This window comes from Eptesicus fuscus, chromosome 5, assembly GCF_027574615.1.
Source record: "Eptesicus fuscus isolate TK198812 chromosome 5, DD_ASM_mEF_20220401, whole genome shotgun sequence".
NCBI lineage: Eukaryota > Metazoa > Chordata > Mammalia > Chiroptera > Vespertilionidae > Eptesicus > Eptesicus fuscus.
This window is the reverse complement of record NC_072477.1, coordinates 66,780,254-66,801,915: the sequence shown is the minus strand read 5'-3', so window position 1 is coordinate 66,801,915 and position 21,662 is coordinate 66,780,254. Positions and strand designations below refer to the sequence as shown.

Sequence of the window (21,662 nt, the reverse complement as noted above, 5' to 3'; positions counted from 1 at the left end):
TTGGCCACATTAGGTACTTGAGTGGGTGAATGTCTCTTAGGAGCTCAGTCGTCATGGATTGCCCTTTCCTTTCTTTAAAAACAGTTTGCTTTCGCCCTGGACAGTGTGGCTCAGTTGGTTGAGCACTGTCCTGTGTGCACCAAAAGGACGCTGGTTTGATTCCTGATTCCCAGTCAGGGCACGTGCCTGGGTTGCAGGCTCGATCCCCAGAAGGGGGCGTGCAGGAGGCAGCTGATCAATGATTCTCTCTCATTATTGATGTTTCTATCCCTCTCCCCTTCTCCCTCTAAAATTAATAAAAGCATATTTTTAAAATATATATATTTTTGGCCTGGCCAGTGTGGCTCAGCAGCTGAGTGTTGACCTATGAACCAGGAGGTCATGGTTCGATTCTCAGTCAGGGCACATGCCTGAGTTGCCGGCTTGATCCCCAGAAGGGGGTGTGCAGGAGGCAACAGATCAATGATTCTGTCTCATCATTGATGTTTCTATCTCTCTCTCCCTCTCTCTTCCTCTCTGAAATCAATACAAATATATTAAAAAACATGTGTGTGTGTGTGTGTGTGTGTGTGTGTGTGTGTGTGTGTGTTTGTTTTCTTTAGAAAAGCAGTCTATCATCTTTAAGGAAAATTTAGAAGAGTAGAAAGATGAGGTAGGAAGAATCACTTGTAGCCCACCAGTCAAACACAACAGCAATGAATATTTTGCTGTATTTCCTTCAACTATTCATTGTATTCATACTACATTTACAAGTTAATCTTGGTGAAATTTTTATTTTTATTTATTTTAATTTTTATCTATTTATTTGAGAGAGGAAGAAGAGAGAGAGAGAGGGAGAGAGAGAGAAAGAGAGAGAGAGAGAGAAACATGGACTTGTTGTTCCACTTATTTAGGCCTTCATTGGTTGGTTCTTGTATGTGCCCTGACCAGGGATGGAACCCACAACCTTGGTGTGTTGGGATGACCCTCTAAACAACTGAGCTACCTGGCCAGGGCCTAGGTGAAATCTTTAGAAAGAAGCCCAACTCTTAACCTGCGACATTAAGAATTCTGCTTTGGTGTGGAAGAAAAAGGGGTTTTGTGGAAAGTAACCTTACAGGGTGATCTGCTTATAAATTCCTAACTGGGCAGGTCTTGGTGGGGAGTCATACACCAGGCAGGCCTATAACTTCTTTAGTGAAAGGTTTATCTTTGCCTTAAGTGAACCCTGTTCATTGTTTCTGTGCTTCTTGGTTAACACACCTTTGAAATGCCCCCTTTTGGACCCTCCTTTAAAGCCTGAGAGCACATCATCGGAGCTGTCCTGTAATCCAATGCCACCTTCATGTGATCCTCCTAATGTTTCCTCCTTACTTGCAAATGCATAAGAGAAGCTGCAAAACTGTTATTCTCTGGAGCATGTCAGATCTTGCTCCCTAGCATATGCACATACACAGTTTGGCTCAAATAAACTCTTATAAACATTTTTTTTAAATTCTGCTTTGGACAAAGAAAACCTGGTAGGGGCCCCACGTAGTCACTCACAGGGGCCCCGGGGCAGGGGACGGCCAGACATTGGGTGCCCTCTCTGCTGTCCCCACCACCACTCCCACCAGCCTTATTATTTTACCTTTCATGTTTAGATCCAATTAATTTTGAGGGATGATATGAATTCATTTTCATATGGATATCTAATTGCTTCACTACATTTATGGAAAAGGTCATCTGTTTCCACCATACTACAGTGTCACCTTTGTCATAAATTAAGTGACCTTGTATGACTGAGTCTATTTCTGGGTTCTCTCTTCTAGTCCATTGGTCTAGTCATCAATCTTTGTGCCAGTTCCATGCTATATTAAGTAATGTAGCTTTATAATAAACCTTGATATCTAGTAGCGTAATCCTCCAACTTTGTTCAAGGTTGTCTTGGCTCTGGCCAGTGTGGCTTGGTTGGTTGGAGCGTCATCCTGCACACCAAAAGGGGGTGGGGCCTATTCCCAACCAGGGCACATACCCAGGTTGTGGGTTTAATCCTCAGTCAGGGTGAATGCAGGAGGCAGCCGATCGATGATTCTCTCTCATGTTGATATATATCTCTCTCTCTCTCCTCTCTAAAATCAATTTAAAAAAAATTTTTTAAAGATTATCTTGGCTATTCCTGGTTCTTTATGTTTCTCTGTACATTTTAGAATCAACTTCTCAATTTCCACCAAAGAAATACACCAGGATTTTGATTGAGATTGAAATAAATCTGTAGGTTAATTGGGAATAATTTACATCTTTACAATATTGAGTCTTTCAACTTATGAACATTCTTTAATATCTTTCATTATTTTATACTTTTCAATGTAGAAAACTTGCACATTGTTCATTAGATTATTCCTAGGTGTTTGATACTTTTAATGGTATCTGAGGTTTTTTCCCCCTGATAACACTTCTGACATCAAATGAGAGATTTCTTTTCTTCCTGTGACCATTTCTCCAGCTTGTATACCAACTAGGTGTTCAACAGTTGAGTCCTTTTCTCAGGCCTTTCTTTCTGCCTCTGTGGAGAATGTTCTGGAATCGTTGTTGGGGTAGCCTCAGGGATCCTAGAGTCATTTAGATGATTTGCTAAAGATTCTGTCCCCTGCAAAAGCTGGGCCCTTGGGCTGGGCAAGGGAGTTAGGGAGAGGGATGTTATTGGGGGGAGGAAGTATTAGCCAGCTTTTCTATTCTCTATTATTATTATTATTGCTTTCTAGAGATAGAGGAAGGGGTGAAGGGAGAAAGAGACATCAATCTGTTGTTCCACTTATTTATGCTGCCATTGGTTGATTCTTATATGTGCCCTGACTGGGGATTGAACCCACAACATTGGTGTATCAGGACAATGCTCCAACCAACTGAGCTCCCGGCCAGGGCCTTAGCCAGCTCTTCTTTACCTCTTGGATGTGTCCCTGCGTCTCCAGAGGAGTTAACAGAGTTGGGGAATAGGGTGAGACCATCAGCTAAGCTAAGCCCAGGATAGAGGGCCTGTGTCAGGTGCTGTGAGGACAGACTGAGGGACGAAGACCCTTCTGTGGCCAAAGGCTGAGAGAGGAGATCAAGTTTTATCAAAGCTTCAAGAGTCAACACGGGGGCGAGTTGTTGAGGGCCTGCGGTCACAGAAGTCAGGCCTGTCCCCTTGACAGGTGAATCTGAGGTCAGGGTTTGGCATCTGCTCACGTTCCCACATCTGTAGGGCCCTGAGCTTAGAGACAGGAATACACAGAAGTAACACAGCCACAGCAACAGGCCCCGTTTACTGGGAATCTGCTCACTTAACACTCCCCAAACCCTTGAGATACATTTTATTAACCCCACTTCATAGATGAAGACCGCTGAGGCTCAAATCATTTAGATTAGTGGGCGACTCCCTACAGCTCACCTGCAACTCAGACAGGTGTATGTCACTCTGAGGTCCTTGGTCCTTGGGGGTCCTGCATAGGGGGCTTTGCCTGTAGCGGGTGCTTGGTGGACTCTTGAACCTTAAGGTCCCGAAAAGTAGCTGACATTGCAAGGGGTATGACAGGGACGCAGATTGTTTCACACCTGGAGAGCTCTCGTCGGGAAGCTGCGGCTGAGCCGGCAGCCTTCCTGAGTGGGCGCCAAGTGCCTCCCAGGTCTGTGACCTACTCTGGCACCTGCTAAAGTGCCCGAGAAAATGCTGTGTCCAGAACAGCAGCCAAGAGGAAATGCCCCAGGATCCGAAGATACCCCAGACCAGTGGTCGGCAAACTCATTAGTCAACAGAGCCAAATATCAACAGTACACGATTGAAATTTCTTTTGAGAGCCAAATTTTTTAAACTTAAACTATATAGGTAGGTACATTGTTATTAACTTAATTAGGGTACTCCTAAGCTGGCCTTTGCTAAAAACTCAAGGGGCCAAAGAGCCGCATGTGGCTCGCTAGGTCCCGTTTGCCGACCACGACCCCAGACCTACGGATAGATGAATGACCCAAGCATTCAGGAAATTAACATGCTTCTTGAAACCTAGAAGTGTCTTTTCCAGGTAACATAAGAGCCCACTGAGTGTATTTTACCACGATAAAGGCAAGTTTTAAAAACCCAGTGAGCTGAAACCAGTTTGGCTCAGTGGATAGAGCGTTGGTCTGCGGACTGAAAGTTCCCAGGTTCGATTCTGGTCAAGGGCATGGTACCTTGGTTGCGGGCACATACCTTGGTTGCGGGCACATCCCCAGTAAGGGGTGTGCAGAAGGCAGCTGGTCGATGTTTCTCTCTCATCGATGTTTCTAGCTCTCTATCCCTCTCCCTTCCTCTCTGTAAAAAATCAATAAAACATATTAAAAAAAAAACAAAAAAAAAACCAGTGAGCTGCTTCAGACACGAAAGCCTTCAGTGGGCACCCTGACTCACATCCCATGAGGACCCATCAGGGGCTCCCTGAGGTGAGGCTGGAGCCGCGCTTCCAGTCTCCCTCTCTCCAGTCCACGTGCCAACACCGCTCGGAGCTGCTGAGGGAGCTCACCAGGGCCTTAGAAAACCCCACATCAGCAGCGAGAGGGAGGGGGTTGGCTGCAAGTGATGTTTTGTACAGTCAGAGTTCTGAGGCCCAGGGGGTGGGCTCTCTGTTGCCTGGAGAGCTTTACCCCTGAGACAGCCCCCCTCAGGGCTTTCCAGAATCAGGGCGGAGCGCCTGGTAACAGGAGGGTCCCAGACGGGGCAGCGTGTCTGTGACTCGGTGGGTTGGCTTTTATGAACGCTGTGTATAAACACATGAACAGGTTTTCTGTCGTTGGACCATCCTGGGACGAACCCTAGGTGACTGTGAGAAAACAAAAAAACAAACAAACTGTAACAAATTATTGGATCCCACTTGCTGGTTTTGTTTAGGATTTTCACATTTATGTTCATGGGTGAGGTTGGTTTAAATTTTCCTCTTCTTGTACTAATCCTGTCTGGTGGAAGAGTCAAGGTCATGCTCACTTCATAAAAAGGCACTGGCCGGCTTTCCTCCCTCCCCCCCTTTTTAATTCCTCGACAGTGGACGATAATGGTAATGGGCTTGGGTTTTATAAGAACACACCCCAGAGTCTGCCTGCTCGACGAGGGACGTGCACAGACAGACACCTGTTTTCTTTAGTCTGTGTTGCCTTAAACATGGTGCTTCTGTTGTTTGTGGGACCCTCTGCTGGGAGCCAGCCACTTTCCTGAGGAGGTGGAGGTGAGGGGTGAGGGGAAGCCCCGGGCCCAGACAGGGGAGACGTGCTGGGGGCGGGAGGGAGCCCAGAGCCTGGTGCCCCACCACCCGCTGCAGCCGCCCCCGCTCCCCGGGCCCAGGCTCCTGGCAGCCCCGCCGGAGCTCAGCCTGCCCCTCCCACGCAGGCACCATGTTCCGCAAGAAGAAGAAGAAACGCCCCGAGATCTCAGCCCCACAGAACTTCCAGCACCGCGTCCACACCTCCTTCGACCCCAAAGAAGGCAAGTTTGTGGGCCTCCCCCCGCAATGGCAGAACATCCTGGACACTCTCCGGCGCCCCAAGCCCGTGGTGGACCCTTCGCGCATTACGCGGGTGCAGCTGCAGCCCATGAAGGTAAGGGGGGCGGCGGGGGAGTGAGGCCCAGCGCAGCCTCTCCCGCTCCCCAGATGCCCTGGTCTTGGCCAAACCACAAAGGCACCTGGAGGAACCCCCTAATTACCGGCTATCAATTAGCCGCCGTTTCATTGCCTGCTCATCAGCCCTGTTACCCAGGGAGGAGGAGCCTGGGGAGTCCTCTAAAGGGTGTGAGCGTTGCCAAATAGAGCAAATAAAATGCAGGCTGCCCAATAACACTGGAATTTCAGATAACAACAAGGAACCTTTCCGTGTTCAGCGTGCCCAGGTAATAATTGGACCTGCAGCCCCGTGGGACTGGGGGAGTTAGCTGTGTGGGCCACGAAGGGCAGATCCAAGAACCTGGGAGGGGTTGGGGTCGGGATTCAGAGGCCACAAAGCCCGTGTGTGCGGAGGAGGGCCCTGGCCCGGTCCCTGCCTCCGACGAGGGCTCTGCACCTTTCCCAGAAGGCCACAGGCAGAGCTGGAGAATGGTAGGGGGCCCCGGGTGGCCCCGTCCCCATGGTTCCCCTCGGCTCCCCAAGCTCAGCTGCCCACACCATTTGGCATTCTGGATTGTAACCCCATGGTTACTCACCTGTGTGCCCTGCTAGATGGCGAGCCCCCTGAAAACGGGCCTTTTCCCTGTATTTCTGCACCAGCACAGGCCAGATCTGCCATGGGCCCCGGTAAATGACTGAAAATTTAAGGAATGGGGGATGACACAGCAGGCAAGGTCGTTAGGTGTTCCTCCTCAAGGCCCCCGGGCCTGGCCCCGGGCTGCCCTCCCTGCCGCGAACAGGCCGTTCACCCACGCTCTCCTCTCTCCTGCAGACTGTGGTGCGGGGCAGCTCTGTGCCCACGGACGGCTACATCTCGGGGCTGCTCAACGACATCCAGAAGCTGTCGGTCATCAGCTCCAACACCCTTCGCGGACACAGCCCCACCAACCGGCGGCGGGCACAGTCGCTGGGGCTGCTGGGGGAGGAGCACTGGGCTGCCGACCCGGACATGTACCTGCAGAGCCCCCAGTCTGAGCGCACTGACCTCTACCTCAGCTGCAACGGGGGTGCCCCGGCAGGCCGCCGGCAGGGGCCGTGGCCGGAACCACAGAGCCCACGGGTCCCGCCCAATGGGCTGGCCACCAAGGCACGGTCCCTGGGCCCCGCCGAGTTCCAGGGTGCCACGCAGCGCTGCCTGCAGCTGGGCGCCTGCCTGCAGAGCACCCCGCCCGGCACTTCACCCCCTGCAGCCACGGGAAGGCGTGGGGCCAAAGCTGTGAGGCATGGCTCTGAGGAGGCCCGGCCACAGTCCTGCCTGGTGGGCTCGGCCGCGGGCAGGCCGGGCGGGGAGGGCAGCCCCAGCCCCAAGACTCAGGAGAGCAGCCTGAAGCACCGGCTGTTCCGGAGCATGTTCCTGTCAACTCCCGCCACCGCCCCGCCGAGCGGCAGCCAGCCAGGCCCTGCACCACAGAGCAAGGTAGGTCAGCGGGGCTGCCTTCCGCCGCTCCCCGCGAGGCCGGGGGGTGGCCTGGCAGGCGTCCACTGGGGAATGCATGTCAGGCGCGCAGGCCCTGCCTGGCCGTCCCCATGAACGGGGTTGGGTTGGGGGAACAAAATAATCAAGAAACCAGCTCAGCCTCAACTGAGGATTCTACCCTGAACCAGCTGAGTCCTCGTCCTCCAAAGGCTTAGCACGTGTGAGTCAGGCTGTGAGCCAGGGCGTTTTCCTGGGGGCTTCAGAGGAGCTACGTGCACCCAGCTTACACTCCTGCCCCCTGGGGGGTGGTTTACCCCCCGAAAAAAGCAGCATTTAAAAAATATGTATGTTTGTTGATTTCAGAGAGGGAGGGTGAGGGAGAGTGAGAGAGAGAGAGAGAGAAAGAGAGATATTAATGAGAGAAAATCTTTGTTTGGCTGCCTCCTGCACGCCCCCTACTGGGGACCCAGCCCGAAACCTGGACGTGTGCCCTGGAATCGAACTATGACCGCCTGTTTCACAGGTCGATGCTCAACCACTGAGCCAAGACGGCCAGGGGAAGAAGAAAAGCAGTATTTTTAACCACAAAAGCCCAGACCTTCCCCTGCCCCCAGTGCCCAGCAACCCCCACCCAGGCCCCAGCACCGACAGGGGCTCCAGCACCCGGGAGGAGGGCTCTCCTGCCTCCCTCTTCCCAGACCGTCTTTCCGCCTCCACCCCTCACCTGGCCCGACCTCCGAGGCTCCGCTGAGGCTCCGGCACCGCCGCTCCCCCCGCACTCAGCTCGCGCCTCCTCCGGTGACCGTTCCGCCCGCCTGCGCCTTCTTTCGCGGTGGTGGTTTTGTGTCATTAACATTTCTGGAATGACTTATTCTCGAGTTTGTGTGCCATTTGAAAAGCGAGAGGATGGAATTTGCCTGCCTCCGGAGGTAGCAGGAGGACTGCCTTGGGCCTGTGTGACAGTCTGAAATGCACGTATTTTTCCTAAAGAAAGGAACCGGTGAAGGGGGCCCTGGCAGAGAACAATGTGCTTCTTACATGCCCTATGGCATCCTGTCTGTGGTAACATCCTTTCCCACGTGTTCGTTCGTCAGTCAGAAGCCTGAGTCAGAGGGTGAGACAGCCCAGGTGTCGGAGTGCTCAGGGAAGGAAGGCACAGAGGCCAGGCCCAGGGCTTCACTGTCTTGGCAGCCACTGTTCTCTAGCTCCTTCCCGAGGGGCAGGCAGAAGTGAGCTTAGGCGGCAGCACGAGACTCCTCAGTCAGACCTGAGAAACTGGGGTGGCTCAGTGATGGCGGCCCCCCTCCCTGGAGGACGAGCCTGGGTCCTCCCGCTCAGTGATGGTGCCGGCCTGGTCCAGCCTGAACGTGGCTGCGGAGTTTGGAGAGTGGCCTGGACCCTCAGCCTTTCCAAGTCAGCACCAGCCCCAGGCACCCAGGGAGGCTCTGGGCTTTGTGCACTCCAGCCCTGCACGGGGACAAGGACAGGGGGCTGGCACCCCCTGGGGGGGGGGTGTCTGGGGGGCAAACAGAGGAGTGGTGGCTTGATGTACCTGTCCATGCAAGGAACGTGTCTGTGAGCTGAGGGGTCTGGAAGGCTGTGCCCCAGGGGAGACGTTCCCCGGAAAACCAAGGTGGGAGCCCCACAGGGCACACTGCCTGGGAGGTGAGAATGGGAACGGGCTCACTCGCTGGCCTCTTGGGAGCCCTTCGGGGGGGCTTCAGGGCTGTGGAGAGAGGGGGTGTGTCTGGGCACAGACATGAATGTCTCCGGGTTCCTAGCAGCACCCCACAGCAGGGCGAGGGCTGTGCACACCTTACTGAGTACCTGCCATGGGCCGCCGCCGCTGGGTGTGCAGGCCTGTGAGGGAGGTGGTGGTGGTCTTGGGCTTGGAGATGCCACAGCTCCAGAGGCAGCCGAGTGCTTCCCCTCTCAGCACTGTGGGCACCTGTTCCCAGAGGAAAACCCTGAGCCAGGCCTGCGCCACTCCGAGCCAGGGCTTCCGCCGGCACTGCTGACGTTTGGATCGGACGACCCTTTGGCGTGGGGGCTGTCCTGGGTCCTGTAGGACATCTAGTCGTGTCCCCAGTCTCTGCCCACCAGACGCTAGCAGCACCCCACCAATGAGACAACCACAAATCCTTCCAGATACCGCCAAATGCCTCTTGCGGGGCAAAGTCACCCCTAGGTGGAAACCACAGCTTTAGACAAATGACCTCAGACGGGAAGCCCCAGGAACCCCCAGACCAAGCCAGCAGCCAGCACTCTGCCCCTCAGCATATGCCAGGTGCTGGCTCTGGACACTCACAGCAGCTCCCATGGCAGCACTGGGGCCCGGGAGGTCAGGCTGCCAGTGGCCATGTGTGCCCGGAGTGGCTACAGGAGGCCTGTGGCCCTAGGGCTCCGGGACTCGGCCCAGACGGCTTGGTCTGTGGTCACTCACTTTGGCTAAAGAGCAAAAGAAGGCCTCGAGTGCCCCCCCGCCCCCCATGTTCCTGTCCCAGGCCCCGTCAGTGCGGGGCTCTCAACTCTGCAGGGAGGGACACCCTGACCCTAGACAAGGCGTAGGACTGGGGTGCTGAAGAGCTTGAAAAGGTGAGCCGGGTGGGCCTGAGGCCCAGACTTAGAGCTCCCCAGCCCTAGCGGACTGCCTGAGATTTCCTGGAAGCCGATTCAGCTCCAGGAGTCAGGACAGGAGCCGCCGGGCACCTAGACAGCCAGTTGTGATGGGTTCTGAGACGTTCCGAGAAGCCTCTGCAGCGCCTGAAGGTCCCCTGTAGGTTACACAGGGCCCTCTCCCCATGCCCCTTTTAAAAACACAAAATCCTCACCGGGCCAGTGTGGCTCAGTGGTTGAGCTTCAACCTATGAATCAGGAGATCACGATTCAAGCCCTCGTTGGGGCACATGCCCGGGTTGCGGGCTTGATCCCCAGTGTAGGGTGTGCAGGAGGCATCCGATCAGTGATCCTCTCTCATCATTGATGTTTCTCTCTCTCTCTCCCTCTCCCTTCCTCTCTGAAACCAATACAAATATATTTTTAAAAAACAGCCCACAAAACCCTTAGTCACGTTGCACACGCCAGCTGCCTGGGGAGAGCCCCAGGGAGGGGATCGTTTCCTGGCTGGGCTGGAGGAGAGCTTGGACCCAGAAAGGCAAGGAGCCTCGAAGGTGTTCAGGGGTGGGCGCAGCCTGCCACTCAGCGCCACCTTCCCTCCCTCCCCAAGAATAGGCCTCCCTTTCCCTCCTTGGGCAGGGGGGGTGGGGTCCTCAGGCAGGAGTTTCATGCTTGGGAGCAAGTGGCGGGGCTACTCTGGGGAGCCCTTAGCAAACCTCCCCGGGATCCCTGCCCCACGGATTGGGTTTGCTGGACCTACCCTCCTGATCCCACATTTCTCTGGAACCGTATCCCCAGCTGGAAACCCCCCGAGGGAAACATGGCTCTGTGGGCCTCTGTGGGGAACACCACAGGGCTCCTTCTGCCTGCGTGGGCCTCTGTGGGGGAGCCATGGGAGCCACCGCCTCTGACCCAGACTCCCCAGGGAGCCCTGCAGCAGAGGGGGGACTGCCTCCCAGTGGCCTCCCTGGGGCCTGGCCGTCAATTCCCCAGGAAGAAACACCCAGCACAAGGGCACCCCAGGGACTCTGCTTTTTTTGTCTTCCCAGGAGCAGGCAAATGGGATGTAGAGGGCTCTTGTTTGGTCTGCTCAGCTGGGAGCCATGGGGGGCTGGTTTCCCCCGAGCAGAACTGTGGTTTGGCTTCAGCTCCGCTTGAAAATCTTCGCTTATGGCACCTCCCCCATTTGGTGTGATGCCCTGCCTAACCCTGCCCACGTCTGGGGGTCCTAGCAGCCACCCCCTGCCTCTGGGAAGTTTGCTCCACACATTCCCACAGCCAAACCCCTTTCCGTGTCTTTCTTTTTCCCCTGCAGCCCAACCCCTCATTCCGGCCACCACAGAAAGACTCGCCCGCAAGCCTGGTGGCCAAGGCCCAGTCCTTGCCCTCAGGCCAGCCCCTGGGGACCTTCAGCCCTCTGACCACCTCAGACACCAGCAGCCCCCAGAAGTCCCTCCGCACAGCCCCGGCCGCCGGCCCTCCTCCAGGCCGGTCTTCCCCTGCTGGTTCTCCCCGCACCCGGCACGCCCAGATCAGCACCAGCAACCTGTACCTGCCCCAGGACCCCGCAGCAGCCCAGGGTGCCCCGGCCGGCGAGGACACGGGCGTCGTGACACACGAGCAGTTCAAGGCTGCACTCAGGATGGTGGTGGACCAGGGTGACCCCCGGCTGCTGCTGGACAGCTACGCGAAGATTGGCGAGGGCTCCACCGGCATTGTCTGCCTGGCCCGGGAGAAGCACTCGGGCCGCCAGGTGGCCGTCAAGATGATGGACCTCAGGAAGCAGCAGCGCAGGGAGCTGCTCTTTAACGAGGTGGGAGGAGCGGGCGGATGCGGGTGGGCACCTGGGATGGGCAGTGAACGCCAGGCCAGGCCGGACAGGTAAAAGCAGGGCAGTGGGTCCTACCCGGCGCTCAGGCATCCCCACCTGCCCCCAGGTGGTGATCATGCGGGACTACCAGCACCTCAACGTGGTGGAGATGTACAAGAGCTACCTGGTGGGCGAGGAGCTGTGGGTGCTCATGGAGTTCCTGCAGGGCGGGGCCCTCACGGACATCATCTCCCAAGTCAGGTGGGCAGCCGGAGGGCTGGGTCCCACGTGCTGGCTGCCCCCACCGCCATGGCCCTGGAAGGGTTCCAGGCAGCCTCGGGCCCAGCAGACTTGGGGGAACTATCCCATCGTCCTGAGCTCACCTGTCTGTCTGGATTCATAGACCCAAGGGGCCTCAGGGGAGTGGGAGGGCAGGTGGGGTCTAGCCTAGGCCCAGGCCCATTTCCGCCAGGGCTCTGTCCTACCACACACCAGGGCTCCCACACACCAGGCCCAGGGGTGGTGGGGCCTGGTCCCGGGGCTCCCAGCCCGTCCGTCCTGCAGCCCAGCCAAAGCTAACCTTCTCTCCCGACGGGGCCCAGGCTGAACGAGGAGCAGATCGCCACTGTGTGCGAGGCCGTGCTGCAGGCCCTGGCGTACCTGCACGCCCAGGGCGTCATTCACCGGGACATCAAGAGTGACTCCATCCTGCTGACCCTCGATGGCAGGGTAGGGCCCTCCCCACCCCGGCACACCCGTGCTCCCCACTGCCCTGCCCCCAGCAGAGCGCCCCCTCCTAACTCACCACTTCCCTTTTCCCTCTGACCCCAACCTCAGGTGAAACTGTCAGACTTCGGATTCTGTGCTCAGATCAGCAAAGACGTCCCTAAGAGGAAGTCCCTGGTGGGCACTCCCTACTGGATGGCTCCGGAAGTGATCTCCAGGTCTCTGTATGCCACCGAGGTAACCGCGCCCTCCACCCCGAGTCCTCCCGGAAGAGGCGTGGGAACACACAACTCCGACACCTTTGGCCCCGCCCATCAAAAATAGCCCTGTTTCTCAGGTGAACCCCCTGCCCCACTGCCCACTGTCCCTTCTTGGATGCATCTGCTCTTGCCTGTGACTTTGCTGCCACAAACTGGTCCCCAAAATGCTAGTCCTCAGCTCAAGGGCCGGGGGCATGGCCAGGCTCCCCCAGGTGTGATGTCCTTTCTCAGAGAGTGGCTGACAGCTGTGTCCCTAGTCGAGGTCACTTATGCAGGAAGTAACTGCCCATAGGGCCAGTGGCCAGGAAGGAGGCCAACTCACGAAGGAGAACTGAGACCAGCCGTGGCCTCCCCGGACTGCAGCATGCTGCAGCCAAGGGGCCAGACTCTGGCCAGTGGAGTCAGGGCCATTCTCCTCCCGCAGGTGGATATCTGGTCTCTGGGCATCATGGTGATTGAGATGGTGGACGGGGAGCCACCCTACTTCAGCGACTCCCCCGTGCAAGCTATGAAGAGGCTCCGGGACAGCGCCCCACCCAAGCTGAAGAATTCTCACAAGGTCAGTCGGTGCATAATGTGGCCCCACAGACCGAACACTTCCTGAGGCTCCGAGGACCAGAGCCGGGGCTCCACCCAGCCTCTCCCTTTCACAGAAGCCAGAGGGTCTGGGGTCCTGGGAGTGGTACCTCTTTCTCCCCAGGAAACCTGCACCTAGGTGTGGAGCCACATCTATAAACAAACTCCCATGGTCACTCCGGCAAGTTTCTACCTGCAGGGGATTGATAGGAGCCCGAGAGGAGGGAAAACAAAGCGTCCAGGAATCTCTGGTGCTCTGCAGAAGAATCTAGAGAAGCTGAGCAGGAACACCTGCCTCAGCCCCTTCCATCAGGGGAGCCATACCATGGCAGTGTCATCGTCATCGTCCCCCCCACCCCCCCACCCCGCTCCCGTCTATCACAGTGAATCGGCTTGTCCTCCATCACTGCACATTCTGACCACATCTGAGCTCGTTTTTCCCTTAAAACCTGTGTGTGTGTGTGTGTGTGTGTGTGTGTGTGTGTGTGTGTGTGTAACCCTTTTCAACCAAATCTAGCCAAACCAGCAGGCCTTACACGCCGGTCCCCCTCCCCCACACTTCACCCCACCCCTGGCCAGGTCAGCACAAAGCTGCAAAGTGGCTCTGCCACCTAGTGGCCAGAGTGAGAAGTGTTCCAGAGTGTTGAAGCCCTGTCCCCAAATGGCAAGATCTGTGGCCCCAGCACAGCTAGATGGGAGGACAGATGGGAACCCCTCAGAGACAGCTGGTCCTTGGAGACCACTGCTGACCACAAGATTAGCAGATAGTGGAGAGTTCTAGTTGACTTAATTCCCCAGAGGAGGTAGCTTTCTGTAACAGACCAAGACTCAGCCTCTCCCCAAGATATTGGCTCAAAAAGAACTAATATAAGACTTTGACTTAGACTCGAAGTCTTAGAGCAATAAAGTTTCTTGTTCTTTTCTATTTTCCAAAAACACTTCTTCATCCCTGACCCCTTTTGTCCTCACTAAAGTCCTATGTGGCAGACAGAACAAGGACATTAGCCCATTTTGCAGATGAGAAAACGGAGGCCTAGAGAAAATTGCAATTTGCCAGAGATTAGAGATAAGCCCAGAACTGTGTCACTGATACCAATCCCATGGCCCTTTCCATGGAACCTGAACGCTGAGAGACCCCAAAGAAACAGGGTGTGGAATGGTCCGTATTTAGAGCCCAGCTCCCCCAGCACTCCAGGTGCCCTAATCCCATTGCTCAGCAGCACCCCCTGGAGGTGATCTGGCCACTTTTCCTGGACTAAAGCTGATTTTCTTTACCTACTTGATAATCCCAGAAATGCCGAGCCTGGGAGGAAGCAGGAAGTAAGAAAAGAAAGAACTTAAGACTTTCAAATGATGGTGGGATCAGTCAGGCATATGGGTCACCCCAAAATGACTGCAAATTGTAGCTTCATCTCACTGCCCTGTCTCCCCAGGTTTCCCCAGTGCTGCGAGACTTCCTGGAACGGATGCTGGTACGGGACCCCCAGGAGAGAGCCACAGCCCAGGAGCTCCTGGACCATCCCTTCCTGCTGCAGACTGGGCTCCCCGAGTGCCTGGTACCCCTGATCCAGCTCTACCGCAAGCCGACCTCCACCTGCTGAGCCCACCCCGAGTGCGCCTGCCACCGGTGCCCACAGGCAGGGGACACGGGGCCGCCAACTCGCCGCCAGGGCCTGCTTGCCTCATTCTCTCAGTATTCTCTCCAAAGATTGAATGTGAAACGCCCCCCTCCTGCCCTCCGCCCACTGGGCCAGGCCGGACCTGCCCCTTAGTCCCTCCCCCTCCCAGGAGAGTCCCCAGTTGCCTTTGGGATGATGGAGACCCCCTTTTCAGGATGACCCTTTGTTATTTGCACAGGGATATTTCTAAGAAACACGGAGACCAGCACTTCTGGCCACTACCGCCAACACAGCAGAAAAGGCTGCTGCGTGTGTTTTTTTAAGGCAGCATCCCAGGCCGCCCAAGAGGGCAGAGGGCCTGTCTTTACCAGGACACTTGCTGTTCTCAGCTCTAGTTCCTAACCCTGATGTTTCGAGAGGGCCATGGGGAAGGTTTTTATTACGTAAATCTATCTATCTTCCCTCGTGTCTGACTTCCTGAAGGCACAGTCCCACCTGCACCTGCTTCCCGACCCGCCGGCACTGACAACATACAACTCTCTCCTGCACAGCCTGCCCCGAACTGTGAACGGCCTGCTTGTAGGCCCTGGGAGCAGAAGGGACATTTTCTGGGTGAAAGAGAAATAATGGGGTTGGTGGTAAAGGCGGTGTCACTTTACAGGATGCAAGTGCTCGTGTGTGTGTGTGTGTGTGTGTGTGTGTGTGTGTGTGTGTGTGTGTAAGAAGGTCACCCCGACAGCCTGGCCCCTTCAGTAAGGCTTCCTCATCCTCTTTCCCACTGAGTTCTGCTCTGAAGAGACCTGCTTCCTTGGCCTGGCTTCCCACCCCTTAAGTCCCGTGTCCCTACCTGACCAGTGAAGAGGTTTGTATTGAGGCCGACACGTCCGGAGGGCTGGGCAGCTTTCCGAGTTTCTCCTGGACGATGGGGTCGGGGCCCAAGTACGCAAGGATGAGGAAAGAAACTTCGTTTTACCTGTTAGCTTCATCTCATTAACCAGGACATCAGGGACCCTTCTTTTCAGAATCCTGGTCTGGGGGAGGTGAACCAGCTCCCGGGGTCCCATCCTGTCAAGAGACTGGGCCCCCCATTTGTGCAAACCACCGGCCCCTCGTTGCCTCCTCGGGCACCTGTCTCTTGTCCTCCTTCCTTCCCCACCTTCAGGGCAATTGTGAGACAAGGAAGCCCAGGGAAGAACTCCAGGTGTCTGGACCCAATCTAGATCATATTTTTAGATTCCTCTGCTCCCTAGTGGCCTGATTTGGGGCAAAAAAAAAAAAGAGAAATGTACATTACAAGGACTTTTTTAAAGGTCAGTTTTAAAAACAAAAGCATCTTCCCTAGAAACTTTTGTGAATTGTTTGCACTTGTGCCTGTTTTAAATTAAACTGAGTGTTCAAAACCTCGGACTGCCTGTTGTCTCTAGGAGTGGCGCTACGTCGTCTTTGAACGGACCCTCTGCAGTGGGTGTCTAGCGTGGCCCTCCTCCTCCCCAGCGGGAGCTTTCCAGTGGCCACGCTGGTCCACAGAAAACCCAACTCCCTGGTGGTGTGTGGGCAGAGAATGGGGGAAACAGGAAGTGAAATGCCCTTGGGACGGAAAGAGCGGGGAAACAGGCTCCTTCCCAGGGGAGAGGAGCCCGGCCAGGGCCAGGGCGGAGCATCTGGCCTGCTGGCCCTGCACGGGCTCTGGGGGCAGCCACCAGGCGGATGACCACTCTCGGCAGCGGCTTCTCACTCCCCGGAAAGTCCAAGGCTGCTCTCCTCAAGCTGTCCCCAGGAAGGGCCTGGAACTGCTTCCAGTGAGAGAGCTGTCTCCGATTTGAGGAGACAGTGAGGAGTTTGGATAGTGCAGTGGCTGGAAATTAAGAAACCCGAGCGCTAGTCCTGGGATTGAGGTGAGTGGATGAAATGACCTTGAAACTTCTAGCTCTGACACTGATCCCAGTACTTTACTTCCTGAGAGTTCAGAGCTGGACGCATCCTACCGCCTAACCCAGGGCTCACTGAAACCTCCTCACCAGGAGCAAGGAGTCACGCAGACCACCTCCTGCTCCCCACAGCATTCCCAGCTAGATGGCTGCCCTGGTCCGAGGGCCCTAGTCCCACCAGCTCAGCCGGAAACAGCACCCGAGTCTTACCTTCTGGAGGCAGCCACAGAGGGAGGGGCAGAGACGAGGCAAGTGTACCACCTACCCTTCCACCTCTCCGGAGGGAGCCCACAGTCAGGAATGGTTGGTAAGGCAAAGAGAGGCCAGTTCTTGAAACGGAACAAGACTGGATTTATTCATTATTCTTTTGAGTTCTAATAGTCCTTCCACCACACAGTGTCACCCCAAAAAGCACGTGCATACACCAGTTAGCCTCACACAGACCAGTTCCGAGTTTGATCTTAGAGGACCAGACTCCAGTGGCATGGGGAACGCTTCACAATGACAAAAGCAACGAGAATGGGGAAAGCAAAATGTTTAGAGAGTCTCTTCTAAAGTAGAGAGAGCCAGAGGGGACCCCAGCCAGCCCCAACGCCCTTGGGGCTGACAATGGGTGGAAGTTTAAGTTCTGCATGGAGCTGGGCCCGGTAAGAAATCTGCAAGAACAGCAAGTCAGTCGGACACACAATTCAGTTCAGACAGGAACAATCGGCTGTGGTTTTTCAGGAACATCACGTTCAACCACCCAGCCCTGGGCAACTCCACGAGAGCAGCCCTCATGGTTGCTTACCCGATAAAGAGGGCGCAGGGTGACATTCAACCAAAGTCCCGTAAGTGACCCTTGAAAGATACAGCACACTCAACACAATGTGCAACGCAGACCTCACGGTGTTTTGAAGCCAAAATGCTTGTATTCTTACGCCATTAGAAATGTCATGAAAATTAAACACAGTTGGAATAAGTGAGCAAGCAAGGATCAGGAAAAAAAGGAGTTTGCACTTGGGGTGTCCAATTACCCCCATCCCTCCCCAGATCCTCGCCCTCTAGCTTTTCAGGAGCTTCTGTATTGTTTACCCACCACCCAGACCGTGGAACTAAGGGGATCCCAGCAGATGTTTGAGAAGAAAGAAGTGAGGAAAGGGCAAAATGTCCCCCAAACAAAAGCAAAGCTCGTCAGACAAAAACAGTGCATAATCAGCAGGTCCCAAGGTTCAGCAGTGGTAAGGGAGGGTTTGGGGGCTCCAGTTCTCCAGAAGACAGCAGGACCGCTCAGGACACAGAACTTTAACTTGGAAGATCTTGGGGTCTTTAATGACAGGGTCTGGGTTCCCGCTACTCCAAACGCGAAGTTTTTGTTCATTGTCCCTCACTTCATTGCTGTGAAATGACTTCAAGTATAAGGATTTAATATACTACAAGAGTTTGAGGATTTCATGGGTAAATGCACACGGAGGGAGAAGTAGACAGCGGTGATCCCAAATAAAACTGTTAAGTCCAAACTCCGAGCTAGGGCGCAGCGAAGAGAGCGCAGCGCTGCCACCAGGGGGCACCAGAGATCACGTCCAGTGTAGGGGTGCTGGCGGCCTCACGGGCCTGGAAAGGTGGAAGGATTGGGGAGTTTCTGACATCTACCTCCACAGGACCCGCTCCTCACCCCCAGGCCCGATTTCTCAGCACAGGTCATTCTCTCTCTGAGCAGTTCCCTTAGAGTTACTGGTGAGAAACCTTCCGTTCTGCAAAGGCGAGCAGATCGACGTCTTGTAAACACACCCCTCTGCTGGTAAAAAAGGGGGTGCACGTTCAACCTTCGGGGTTCACAGAAAGAGCCCCCACGCACCTCTCCCTGGCGGGCTAGGTGCGCAGATACAAGTGCCAGCGCTTCCGCGGGGTCCTAGAGCACGCGATTCGCCAGACCCGCCCAGGGCGGTGAGGGAGAGAACAGGAGGAGGGCCCGGCCGGCCGCGGGGAAAGGGCTTTTAGCCTCCTCCCTGCGGCTGCCTCTGACTCACTAATCTGCCCAGCAATGGAGCGGGCCGAGCCTGCGTCCCACGCGTTGGAGCAGAAGCAGGGGTCCTTGGTCTCGACTGCTAGCATCCATCATCCGCCCTGCCCTCCATTAACAGCCCAGCGAGAGGCAGGGGCCTTTTAACAGCCCCCTCCCGGCTCCCGCCGGAGTTTGATGTAATTCAAACCCGGGCCTGCGGCTCGTGTGGGCTTCCGACTCCCGCGCGCGCCTCCGTTTAACGTGGCAAACACTTCAGTCAATTATCCCCCTCGCGGAGCTTCTATTTAAAGAGACATTGTCAGGTTCTTAAGCCTGGGATCAGACCTGCTGCTTTCTGCTTCCTATACAAAGGCTCGAAACACCAGCTCTTTGAGGATTGGAACAAATACAATTAAGCAAAACCTTCGCCACCGTTCTACCCTGCAGGAGCACCCACGTGTGGGATGCGGGAGCTGGGAGGTGGTGGGGGCGGGAGAAGTGCTTCAGTCCTTTTCATTTCAGGCCTCTGGGAGTGAGAGGAAATAGGCTGGGCCATGAAGGGTGAGACCTCCAAGATGGAACTCAAATAGAGCCGAGCCTGGGGATGGGCTGGGTGGGCGCTGGCTGGGGCAACGACCACACATGGTCAAAGAAGTGGAATTCTGGGTGGGCCTGGGGAAGAGGTGGAGGAACTGCAATTACCCAGAAGCTAGTTCAAGGGACAAAAAGCAGTCAACACCCCGGGCTCTGCCACTTCCAAAATAGGCTTTCATTGTCCTGGGGCAGGAGTTTCTCCCCAGGAAAACGTAACCTCTGGACTCTCTCCTAATCAGCCCTAGTTCAGAAAGTCTCTGAGGCCCACCCGGGTGCTCCCCTCCTCCAACACTGAAGGGGATGGGAAACTTGGGTCGTGTGTGGCATTACTGTCAGCATCCCTGGGAGAGGGGGTGGCCAGGCCCTGGTACAGGTTCAGTCTTCGGCCTGGCTGCCTGGGTGTGGGGAAACCTGACAATGGGAAGGAGACCCGGCAGGAGCCACAGACTGGGGACTGAGCCTTAGGGTGGAGGGAGGGGCGGGGTCCATCTTCCCGGGAGGCTGTAGCCCATGGAACCAGTCTTCTACTCCTCCCTTTCCAGGACGAGAAAGGCAGGCTGTAGGGAAGGTGAGGCTTGGGCAAGGAACACCAAAACTACCAACAAGCACAAAAATGAAATAATAGGGGTCCCTTTCCGAGAGAAGGCCACTCATCTTGGCAGTGGGGTCGGATGGGAGGGAAACTGCCAGGAAAGAGAGGACCTGGAAGAAAGAGAAATCCCAGTGGAGCAGAGACAGGCAGGTGCAGGGAACTCGGCTCGTCCTCTACGCTCTTTCTTTACCGCTGATCATGCACCACCACGGCCTCCTCCGCGCCTGCCTGCCCAGGCGTCGAGTGCGGCACAGCATTGGCCTCTGACTCCGGGCCGCTCTCGGGCCCCCGTGCCTCCCCGACCAGGCTGGGGATGTCGGGAGCCGTGGAGCGTCGGCGCAAACCCAAGCGGCCGGAGCCGGGGCCGCCCTCGGGGTGGGGACTAAGGCCCATGGGAGCTTGCGCCAAGGTCGGAGGCGGCGCTCCCTCCAGCACCTCATGCGAACGCCACCGCCCGGTCCCCGAAGACTGGGGAGAGTGTGGTCGGGCCATCAGGGCTCCCGCCCGCAGGCGAGCTGCCTCCTCCTCGGTCACAGCTCCCAGAGCCAGACTCATGCTCCGGCCCAGCTCGGGCCGCTCGCTCCCCTGCGCCCGGTGCCGGCCCGAGCTCTTGCCCCCAGAGCCAGCCTCGCCGCCGTGACCATGGCCGCCGGCCGCTCGCGCAAAGCGCGCCAAGAGAGGCCGCGGTAGGCGGCGGGGGCTCGGTCGTCGTCGCTCCGGGCTTGGCGCGGGAGCCGGGCGAGCAGGGGGGCTGTCGGAGTTGGAGCCCCGAGCCGCGGCGGCGGCGGCGGCGCGGCCCCAGGGACCGGTGAGGGCCTGCACGCAGGTTCCGTGGCCGCGGGCGGCGGCCAGCTGCAGCGCCGTAAGGCCCGCACGGTTGGTGCGGTCGAGGCGCAGGCCGAGGCGGCGGAAAGAGCGCACTAGGAACTCGAGCACCGCCCCGTGGCCGCAGGCCGCCGCCCACATCACGGGGCTGTTGCCCGCCGAGTCGGCCGCCTCGGGGTCGCCGCTGAACTGCACCAGCAGCTGCACGGCGTCCAGGTGGCCACGCTCGCACGCCAGGCTGAGCGCCGTGCGGCCGCGCTCGTCCCGCAGGTTCACGGCCGCACCCTGCTCCAGCAGGAGTCGCACGAAGCGCGAGCGCAGCGCGGGGTCCGGCAACCCCACGGCCACCATGAGCGGCGTGCGGCCCTGTTCCGCGCGGCAATCGATGATGCTTCGGTCCAGCGCATCCAGCACGAAGCGGGCCAGGTGCACTTTGCCCGCCTGCATGGCCTCCAGGAAGGTGCGCGTCCCCGCTCGGGGGCACAGGTCCTTGGGCTTGAGCATGGCACCCGCCGCCGCGCCCAGGCGGCCCGGCAGCTCCGCGCGGGGGCGCCCCTGTTCCCGCGCCCCACCGGACTCTGGCCTCCGCGGCGCTCTGGCGTGGCTCCCTCTCCGCGTGGGCGGCTGCGGCCGAGGCTCCCGAGCTTCCCACTCGTGTGCCCCCACTGCTCCCGCCGCCCTGCCGCAACTGCGCCGCACGCCGCTCCTTCCCTGGGCTTCCCGCCCGCCTGCAGGTGTAGGCTGCTCGCTCCTCCGCGCTCCGCGCCTGGCCCGCCACGAGACGACTGGAGCCGAAACTCTGCCCCCTCCGGACTCTCCCGCTGTTTTCCTCGGGTCCGGCGAGCCTCAGTCCCCCGTGGCCTGGAGCCGCGCCACTCACCCGCACTCGGGGCAGCCCCCGCTCCCCTGCTGAGACGGTGGCGCCCGCCTTCCGCGCCTGCCTCTCGCCCCGGCGGGGCGCGCCTCTCCTCAAGCTGCTAGCGCCGCTCCTCCGCCTCCTCCCCTCTCGCGGGGGCCGGGCCACGCCGGGGCGCTTGCTCCTTTCTTGGGGGGCTCAGCAGCGCGGGAGCCGCCGCCCACCTGGATACCTGGCT

At 57.2% G+C, this 21,662-nt stretch overlaps 2 protein-coding genes across 5 annotated transcripts in view; one reads left to right on the top strand and one right to left on the bottom strand.

Moving 5' to 3' along the window:
- Positions 1–16,040, top strand: part of PAK6 (p21 (RAC1) activated kinase 6) — a 36,660-nt gene extending 20,620 nt beyond the window's left edge. For all 4 annotated transcript variants that reach the window (XM_054716359.1, XM_054716360.1, XM_054716358.1 and 1 more), the window contains 8 exons: positions 5,351–5,559; positions 6,394–7,038; positions 10,970–11,467; positions 11,592–11,725; positions 12,067–12,193; positions 12,302–12,427; positions 12,875–13,009; positions 14,460–16,040. In XM_054716359.1, coding sequence (XP_054572334.1) covers positions 5,356–5,559; positions 6,394–7,038; positions 10,970–11,467; positions 11,592–11,725; positions 12,067–12,193; positions 12,302–12,427; positions 12,875–13,009; positions 14,460–14,627 — 2,037 coding nt within the window. In that variant the 5' untranslated portion in view covers positions 5,351–5,355 and the 3' untranslated portion in view covers positions 14,628–16,040. The remainder of the gene's footprint in view (positions 1–5,350; positions 5,560–6,393; positions 7,039–10,969; positions 11,468–11,591; positions 11,726–12,066; positions 12,194–12,301; positions 12,428–12,874; positions 13,010–14,459) is intronic.
- A 3,889-nt stretch (positions 16,041–19,929) lies between these two features.
- Positions 19,930–21,072, bottom strand: ANKRD63 (ankyrin repeat domain 63). The gene has a single exon (XM_054715569.1). The coding sequence runs from the start codon at positions 21,070–21,072 to the stop codon at positions 19,930–19,932; it is 1,143 nt and encodes a 380-aa protein (XP_054571544.1).
- Between the last annotated feature and the right edge of the window lie 590 nt (positions 21,073–21,662).